General features: G+C 41.1%; 1 protein-coding gene across 1 annotated transcript; it reads right to left on the reverse strand.

Moving 5' to 3' along the window:
• Window positions 1-5313: 5313 nt before the first annotated feature.
• Window positions 5314-10036, reverse strand: LOC147346985 (mamu class II histocompatibility antigen, DR alpha chain). Its single transcript, XM_086370791.1, has 5 exons — window positions 9869-10036; window positions 7595-7840; window positions 6881-7162; window positions 6423-6588; window positions 5314-5726 (listed from the first exon to the last, which is right to left on the reverse strand). The coding sequence occupies exons 1-4, from the start codon at window positions 9945-9947 to the stop codon at window positions 6434-6436; spliced, it is 762 nt and encodes a 253-aa protein (XP_086226917.1). The 5' UTR covers window positions 9948-10036; the 3' UTR covers window positions 5314-5726; window positions 6423-6433.
• Window positions 10037-10329: the final 293 nt, after the last annotated feature.

Genomic DNA, 10329 nt, shown 5'->3' on the forward strand with positions numbered 1-10329 from the left:
CTAACAAACACATGAAAAGATGCTCAACATCACTCATTATCAGAGAAATGCAAATCAAAACCACTATGAGGTACCATTTCACACCAGTCAGAATGGCTGCGATCCAAAAGTCTACAAATAATAAATGCTGGAGAGGGTGTGGAGAAAAGGGAACCCTCTTACACTGTTGGTGGGAATGCAAACTAGTACAGCCACTATGGAGAACAGTGTGGAGATTCCTTAAAAAACTGGAAATAGAGCTGCCTTATGATCCAGCAATCCCACTGCTGGGCATACACACTGAGGAAACCAGAAGGGAAAGAGACACGTGTACCCCAATGTTCATCGCAGCACTGTTTATAATAGCCAGGACATGGAAGCAACCTAGATGTCCATCAGCAGATGAATGGATAAGAAAGCGGTGGTACATATACACAATGGAGTATTACTCAGCCATTAAAAAGAATACATTTGAATCAGTTCTAATGAGGTGGATGAAACTGGAGCCTATTATACAGAGTGAAGTAAGCCAGAAGGAAAAACACCAATACAGTATACTAACGCATATATATGGAATTTAGAAAGAGGGTAACAATAACCCTGTGTACGAGACAGCAGAAGAGACACAGATATATAGAACAGTCTTATGGACGCTGTGGGAGAGGGAGAGGGTGGGAAGATTTGGGAGAATGGCATTGAAACATGTGAAATGTCATGTATGAAATGAGATGCCAGTCCAGGTTCAATGCACAATGCTGGATGCTTGGGGCTGGTGCACTGGGACGACCCAGAGGGATGGTATGGGGAGGGAGGAGGGAGGAGGGTTCAGGATGGGGAACACATGTATACCTGTGGTGGATTCATTTTGATATTTGGCAAAACTAATACAATTATGTAAGGTTTAAAAATAAAATTAATTAAAAAAAAAAAAGAAAAGAATTTTGTGCCAGTAGATTTGATATTTTAGGTGAAATTCACTGAAAAACATTACATTTTATGATCTATTTCTGTGTAACAAATCATCCCAAACTTAGTGACTTAAAACTAGAGCTGTTTGAGGATTGTTCTCTGTTCAGGGAGCCGACTGGGCTTAGTGGGTGGTTTTCACGGAAAGTGTCTTGCGTGGCTACAATCAGACAGTGACTGGGGCTGGGGTCCTCTGGAGGCTCTTCTGGGACACTGGACACACTCTCCTGCATGGAATCCCATGTGGCCCCATCAGCAATGAAGACAAATGTCTTACCTGATGGCTCAGGACTCCCAAGAGAGGAAAGTAAAACTTAGCCTCAAAATTTGTGTGGAGTCTTTTCCATCACATTCTAATGATCTAAGGGAGTACAGGTCAGTCCAGATTTATGGGGAAGGGATATATAATCTATGTCTTCATGAGGTAAATGCCAAAGAATTTGTAGTCTTCTTTAATCTACCGCATGAAAGTGTGTTAGTCACTTAGTTGTGTCCGACTCTTTGTGACCCCATAGACTGTAACCTACCAGGCTCCTTGGTCCATGGGATTCTCCAGGCAAGAATAGTGGAGTGGGTTGCCATTTCCTTCTGCAGGGGATCTTCCCAATCCTGGGATCAAACCCGGGTCTCCCACATTGCAGGCAGATTCTTTATCTTCTGAGCCACCAGGAAAGCCCATATGATTTACCTATATGATTTACCAAAGCTGACTCAAAATAGACAATCTGTGTAGCCGTACATATGATAAATACATTTAGATTATCCAGCAATTGAAATCCAAGGCCTGGTTTGCTTCAATGTTAAATTTTACTAAATTTGTTCAATCCATCTGAAATTGGTTTTTATTGACATTTGAGTATGTGTCACAGTAACTTTTCTTAAATAGACATTCAAATGACCTAGTGGCTTTGATTGAAAAGACCCTCTTTCCCCCATTGCTCTGCAGTCTCACTATGGACCAGAGCATTGTGTTTGTGAGGGGCTCTGTTTCTAGAATTTTTTTGTTCTGTTGTGCAGTTTGTCTATACTTGAGCCAACACCACCCTAGATTAATATATAACAACATTAACTCATATAGCTTTCATTATCTTGTATTTATTTCTCCTAGCTTTTTTCCTAATTTTTCAAAATTTTATTGGCCAATCTAAGACTATAGTATTTACATGTAAACTTTTAATATCAGCTTGGCAGTCCTTCCACACCACCATTACCACCACCAAAAACCCCAAAACACTGAAGAAATAAAACTAGCAAGGAATCAAGCAAACAAAATCCCTTGCCATGATGTTAATGAGATTTTTCATTTCAGTTCAGTTCCTCAGTCATGTCCGACTCTTTGCGACCCCATGGACTGCAGCACTCCAGGCTTCCCTGTCCATCACCAACTCCCAGAGTTTGCTCAAACTCATGTACATCGAGTTGGTGATGCCATCCAACCATCTCATCCTCTGTCATCCCCTTCTCCTCCTGCCTTCAATCTTTCCCAGCATCAGGGTCTTTTCCGATGAGTCAGTTATTCACACCAATTGGCCAAAGGATTGGAGTTTCATCTTCAGCATTAGTCCTTCCAATGAATATTCAGGACTGATTTCCTTTAGGATGGACTAGTTGGATCTCCTTGCAGTCCAAGTGACACTCAAGAGTCTTCTCCAACACCACAGTTCAAAAGCATCAATTCTTTGGTGCTCAGCTTTCTTTATAGTCCAACTCTCACATCCATACATGACCACTGGAAAAACCATAGCTTTGACTAGACAAACCTTTGTTGGCAAAGTAATGTCTCTGCTTTTTAATATGCTGTCTAGGTTGGTCATAGCTTTTCTTCCAAGGAGCAAGCGTCATATAATTTCATGGTTGCAATCACCATCTGCAGTGATTTTGGAGCCCCCCAAAATAAAGTTTCTCACTGTCTCCATTGTTTTCCCATTTATTTTTTATTGAATATAGATTTAGAGACAACTGGTTATCTTTAAAATACTCTTACTTTCTCCAAACTTTATATTCAAATCATTTATGTAGATCCATTAATTTCTCCTAATGATGATTTGTAGTTTTAACTATAGAAATCTTACTCATTTTTATCAGATTTATTCCTTGATAATTGTCATCTTTTGGATGCTACCATGAATAGTATCACTTTGATTCCAGGGTATGCTCCCCACCCTCAAAAAACCCTGCTACAAATATCAAGAAAATTCATCAAAGCTGAAGAATTCAAAACCAACCAAAAAATCTACTTTGCGATGAAGGCATTAAACAAAAATTAAATATACAACATCATTTATAATCAGATAAGCTGAGGCCCATCAAAATGTTTTCAAGAGTTGGTTTGAGGGAACATGAACTCAAATCCAGCAGTGCCAAATTAAAAGTGGTTAGGAGCACGCCACGAACACAAGTTGGGGAAAAAACTTTTATAGAACCGAGGCAGAAGGAAAGAAAGAAAATTATTTGACTAGCTATAACTTAAGTGGCTGCCTGAGTTGAAAAAGCATTAAGTGGGTGTTTGTGATTGGTTGTTCATAAATTCGTTTTCTGGGATATGAGTGCATTAACAGGTATTAGAACTGACTTGGGTTTAGGCTTGCTTATGTCGGTTACCAAGGCATTTGAGCCACCTCAGTCTAATGGCCTCCTTGTGTAATCACTTTAACAGTCTCTCCCCTTTCGGGCATCCTCTCACGTTTTGATATTTGTTACTAGCACGCTCTCAGTCATCATTAGGGTAACTCATTTCACTGTGAAATTAAGAGGTTACGAAATCACATTTGAAGAAGTTTTTTCTGCTGTTCATCCTATTGTTCATGTTCCTGTTTCTCAAAGCACAATGAGATCTCCGATGTATTACTGCATTAGAGTTCCCGTGAATACCTGTAAGACCCTTGAGAGAACACAGCTCATCAGGGGGACAACTGATAACTATCAGAAGGAAAATACCCAGAGACTGAAATATGCATCTAATTAGGGCTGTGAAGAACCAAACCATTTGGTACCAAATAAAATACTTTATGGGAAGAGGGATTAATCTCTTTTAGCCAAGTGGCTTAATTTTTTGTATTTGAGTTTCTACTAAACCAGAAGTATTTACTATAGTAGACTCCTATAGGCAACAAATAATTTAAGTTCTATTATTTAAAATCACCTATTGGCTCAAAATAATCTTTATGCCAAAGAGGCATATTTTGTGATGGCATATTCTGCTATCCTTTTGAGGTCATGCTGCCTTGATTTGGCTTGCTTTTGTTTTGCTTCTCTTAAAATTTTGAAGAAAAATAGTGGAATTTATAATATATGGAATATTACTATCACTAAGCATGATATCTAAATTTGCTTGCATTTTTATTTATTTATTTATTTTCATAATAATTCAATGTGATACAAATTAGCTTCAGTCTATGTTAAGAAAAGATAAAGTTTATGTTAAAAAAAGGTAAAGAGTCTGCCTGCAATGCTGGAGATCTGGGTTTGATCCCTGATTTGGGAAGATCCCCTGGCGAAGGAAATGGCAACCCACTCCAGTAATCTTGCCTGGAGAATCCCATGGACACAGGAGCCTGGCAGGCTACTGTGTCCATGGGGTTGCAAGAGTTGGACACAACTTAGCAACAAAACCACCACCACCACATGTTAAGAAAAGGGCTTCCCAGGTGGTGCTAGTGATAAAGAATCCACCTGCCAGTGCAGGAGACATAAAAGACAAAAGACGTAGGTTTGATCCCTGGGTCAGGAAGATCTTCTGAAGGAGGGCATGGCAACCCACTTCAGTATTCTTGCCTGGAGAATCCCCATGGACAGAAGAACCTGGGGGGCTACAGTCCACGGAGTTGCACAGAGTTGGACATGATTGAAGCAACTTAGCACACACACATGCATGTTGAGAAAATAGTCAATGCCAATCCTCAGTGTCCAATCTCATCCTTCCTTAAGCCTAAAATGCACGGTGCTAATATGCCAACCCTCTTACGTATATGGATGAGCTTCTGTTGTGCTCACCACTCCACCACCATCTGTTCCCCACCATCTGTGTCCTCCATTATCAGAATCTGCCTTAAGGTTTGAGATTCACTCTATTCATGATCCAAATATCTCATTGATTCAGAGGCATAAGAATCCAAACCAGACTATGAACCTGTTGTTAAGTCATCTCTCAACAAATAAACCTTACTCTAGTGTTTTCCAGATGAGGACCAGACCATGAGAACTGGATTGCTGGCAGATCCTCCAAATGAGACTAGAGTTCTAATGAACTAGGATATTTCTGATTAACGAGAAAGCCTATAAGATACATTCACCATTTAGACTTTTGAAGATGAAAGGATCACCTATATTCCCCAGCCTCCATGAAGAACTGACTCAGACACCAAAAACTTCAACCTGAGACCCACTTGAAGTTTACTGTATTCAGAAAAATGACAATCACAGTTAGAAGAAACTCCAAGTAATAAGTGTACAAGAGATGCACCCATAGAACTTTCCAAAGGTTCTGTAGCAGGAAAAAAAAGGATCCTATGGGGTCCATTCCAAAGGCATTACATGGTGATAATAAGAAGACTGGAAAATGGAGGGAAAACCAATACAAGAAGGAGCAGTAGACAGGGAATAACTAGAGATTAGAGTCTGGAGATTGTGGAAGGCATCTTACTCTTAGGGTAAGTAAAGGACTGGGAAGTGCTGAAGCATGGTGGTCTTCAGTGAGGTGAACAATTGGAGAATTGCCAGGTTTGTAAAGCTATTAAGGCAGAAATATCTTCATTGATCTTCTCTGTAACAAAGTCCATTACCTGTAGCAGAACACACATAGTTACTATAGAGTTTAAAATGAATATTTTGAGCTCTTATCTTCAGATCCCTTACTCTTACTCCTTAACCCCTGACTTTGGAAAAGTCTCTTAATATTTGTGTGACCTCTCATAAATGCAACCTTTTCAACATGAACTGCTATTTCCTACCTTCCGTGAAAGAATGAAGCAGCAGGCCATGTTTCATTTTCTCTTAGATCTTCTGACACCATTTTTTTTTTTTTTTCCAGAACGGAGGGGCAAAAGCAGGCATGGGTCTCCAAGACATTTCCACTTCATACAGTTACCCTAAACCCCCAAAAAGTGACACTCTGGAAATGCTTCAAAGCTGATGTCTTATCTCAGGAAATATAAAGCCAGGAAGTGTTGTAATCTTGAGGTTGGCTTTCCCAGATCATTGGACTCACTATTTTAATGTGAAACAACTATTTTGGGTACTGGAGATAGTTTCCAAGACTGAAGGCATGATCTTTGGTGACATGTATGGAATGGGGTGTAGGAATGCAGGGCTTTGGAATATCAGATGATGACAATGTCTGATTCTGTCCATTGTGATAAATCAGGAACCATGACTTTTGGAATGGTTTTCCTTTAAAGGCATCGCATGTCCTTTTCCTCACTCTTTTCCTCCGCTTGAATCATTCCAGAGATGTCATCCTCTGACCACAGCAGACTCACCTGCAGGCGCCTCACAGAGGCCCTCGGCGTTCAACGGTGTTGGCTTTGCGCACGCCCTTGATGATGAAGATGGTCCCTGCAATGATGCCCACCAGAGCCACAATCAGGCCCAGGGCACACACTGCATTCTCTGTGGTCTCTGGGAGGGGGGCTGGAGCTTCATACTCTGGGGAAAAATAAGTCAGAGTACATAAGAAATGCATGTGGTAGGGAGCAGCACTTAGCACAAAATATATGATACTTAGTCAAAAGATTTTTTTTTTTCATCAATTAAATGAGAGGAAGACAGGACGATGTCAGGGAATTATAGACGAGAAGAGCGGAAAGCAGAGCAATGGGAGAAGACCAGAAACCAGAACTGGAGCAGTCGTGAAGCAGATCCTCGGGGTCCCTAAGGACCAGACACACGCATCACAGGAGGAACAATGAAGTAAAGGAGACTGAAGGACGGTACTCACCCCAGTGCTTGAGAAGAGGCTCATTCAAACCCAAGTGCTCCACCTTGCAGTCATAGACATCCTCTGTTGTGGGCAGGAAGGGGAGGTAGTGGAACTTGCGGAAAAGGTGGTCATTCCTGGGCATGAAGACCGTCTGTGACACTCCATCAGTGACAGGTTTGCCATTTCGAAGCCATGTGACACTGATCACGGGTGGGGAGAACTTGTCAATGAAGCAGATGAGTGTGTTGGGCTCTCCCAGTTCCACAGGCTTGTTTGGGAGCAGAGTCACTTCTGGAGGAACTGGGACACAAGCAACAGAAATTAGCCTTCCCTGCTTAGCCCTGCCCCTCTTCGTCCCATTGAGGCTGACATAGCAGCTAAAACTGTCTTGGGAATATATGCCATGGTCTCAGATACCCAGCTGTTATTCCCTCCCCCATGAAAAGGGAACCGGTACTGGGCATAACATATTCAAGGACCTCATTCCTGGCTCCCCCAGCATGGACTCAGGGCAAAGGCTTTATGACAGACTGTGGTTGCCAAAGACAAGATCTTAGCACATCAAGAAAGGAGAAAACTCCTGAAGTTCTTGGGCTGGTGGCATAAGAATGTGGGGTTTGCATACGACAATAATAGGCCCTGAGGGGAAAGTCTCAGTAACAAAACGCAAAGAGCTCAAGCATCTGTTTAAAGCTACAATTCCCAAGTCTAGGAGGACTGGAGCAGAGGTACCATTGGTGTTTGGGGTGTTGTTGGAGCGCTTTATCATGATGTCCAGGTTGGCTTTCATCACAGCCATATTGGCCAGGGCACCCTGAGCCTCAAAGCTGGCAAAATGTCCAAATTCTGGAAGCCGCCACACCGTCTCCTTCTTCCCCATATCCACGTGGAAAATCTCATCACCATCAAAGTCAAACATAAACTCGGCTGATTCCTCAGGTTTCAGATAGAACTCAGCTTGGATGATCACATGATTCTCTGAAAAGACAAGAAAGGGGGTCAGGGTGGGAACCAGGAGAGGAAGATGGAGAAGAACCCAGGATGTGAGATGCACATATGTGGGCCGGGGTGGTAGAAAGAGAGGGCCATGTGGGAAGGAGTGATGGAGAGTAGGGATAAGTTGGAAGACAAGGCCTGCGTGGAGGACATTCGTGTTGAGCAGAGCTAGGGGTGGAGAAGCAAAGGGACAGTGTGAGGGCTGAAGGAAATGAGGGCTGAAAACCCGGAGTTTCATGAAGCTTTTGTTTGAATCCATGTTACTGACTGAGAAATGATTCCCTCTTTAGAAATCAGTAGCAGCGCTTATAAGAGAAATGTTCCCTCACACTCTTGACTTAGAAATTAAATCTCCTTAAGCCAGAATCCCAGGGCATGTCTCAGAGCACTGCAACTCTAAGAAGAAACACTGTTTAAAAAGTTGTATATGAACTTGGAATGAAATTAAATCGCAAATTCTCATTCAGCCACCTAGTGATCTTGAGTAGATCACTTTATCTACTTGTATGTAGGTTTTCTATTATATTGTACTGTGGTTTTGTTTCTTTGCTGGGTTTGTTTTTAAGATGAAATGAGACCAGTTTTAAGTAATTTCTTAGTATATCATCAGGACTACAGCAAGCACTTTAGCATCAGAAATAGCTTTGTGTTTAAGGATCAGAGCCATGAAATGTATGAATGGAGATGATGGTACCCAAATAATTCAGTGTGAGACCTTGTAGCATTGTAGAGCACTGACTTTTCTGTATCCATACCCACATCCTGCATCCCTCTGAGGGGATGATTATATTTGGATTGACCTCATCACCATTCCCTTATGTCTTAAAGATCTTTAAATTAGACTGTCATTAAGGGACACATTCTATTATGGTTGACAGGGAGAATAATCTGTACTAAAGAATAGTTGATTTCAAATAAGAAAGCTACAATTGAATAGTATGTTGCCTTTGTGGTGTATGCAAATGAGAGGTGGGTTTTAAACTCCAACTGTACATTGATAAACGTAGGGATTTATTTCGCATTTGCAGCTATAAACACACACACACACACACACACACACACACACACACACACATTCTAACTTCCTCTTTTCACTCCAGGGGAAGTTATCTTTTATGGTAGGCATCCTCATATATGGCTCTTTCTGGGCAATAGAAACCTACATCTGTCATCACGAGTCTTTACTTATTTCCAGCCTATCTGCCACCTTGCCACCCTCTTTGGGGGTCACTCCAGGTGAGGAATATTTTTCCATAATAAACCCACACAATATTTGCTCTGAAGATGGGAGAGAATAACATCAGATTCTTCACTTTTTACTCGCTTTTCCACTCTCTGGGAAATATTACTAAGCAATAGTGACCAAAGAGCCCTGTAAGTTCCATTCTAATTGGGGCTGTTACTGTCCCAAGAGGCTGTCCATTAAATGTGACTCATATCAGCATATCTGCCCTTCCCCCTCCCTTGGGTGGATGGTTGCTTTTTGATGGCTTTCCTTTATAATGGTCTTCAATATAATATTGTGCTCCAAATAGGCTGATGGGATTCATAGGCCAAAAAATAGCTACCAAGGTAAAAATAGCTTAGAACAGGTGCCAAGAAATTCTGATATTTTTTCTGATTTAATCCTCACAAAATTACAGGGATGTTTTAACTTTTACTAATTTTCCAGGAATGAAAAATGAAAGTACAGAAAGTTAACTTGTTAATGCCTGTCAGAAAATATCTCCCTGCAAGTTTGGTTTATATCAAAGTCAATAGCATGAATCAGTACACAGCTCAATTTTGCTCCTCTAATTTTAGTTGTACTTCTTGGTTTTACTTACTCCAATTCATGGTGAGGAGAGAACTCTTCCAATTACAATTTATTATAATTCTAGAGTTAGACCCACATAACACCTATCACACTTCTCTTTCATTCTAAAGACTGTCTTGCAAATGTCCACAGTTCATTTCTCCGAAGCTCTCAGAACTTATTTATTCCTAGTTTTGAACTCTCTCAGCACTTACCTTTAATAGCCCACGATTCCTGTAGGCCGATCAGGACAGTGATGAAAAGTCCTAATATTGGGACCCTGGTTATGGCCATTTTCTTCTTCGGTGTCTCGATGAGAGTCAGTGTCTTGATGAGAGCTCAAGGTGGATTAGAACAGACAGGAATATGAGAAAAGAGAATGTAGGGTGTCATAGAATCTGACTGATTAAAAATTTAAAATCAGTTGAGCTGCAGCCAATCAGAAAAATCTTTTGAGATGACACTGCTGCTGCTAAGGGAAACACTCTGGCAAAGGGTCCAGGAAAGGAGAAGCTGTGTGCTTTAAATGAAAAGGAACTTCTTAATTAACCAAACAAACTCACAACCAAACAAAAAGAATGAAAAACTGAGTTTTCAAGAATAGTGGGCAATCATCCACAGACTCTTCCAACTCAAGCCAAGTTCTAGAAAGGGATCTACCTGAAGCACATTAGTG

The sequence above is a fragment of the Bos grunniens genome, chromosome 23 (assembly GCF_055505025.1).
Source record: "Bos grunniens cultivar Pamir isolate PY7600 chromosome 23, Bosgru_T2T1.0, whole genome shotgun sequence".
Lineage (NCBI taxonomy): Eukaryota > Metazoa > Chordata > Mammalia > Artiodactyla > Bovidae > Bos > Bos grunniens.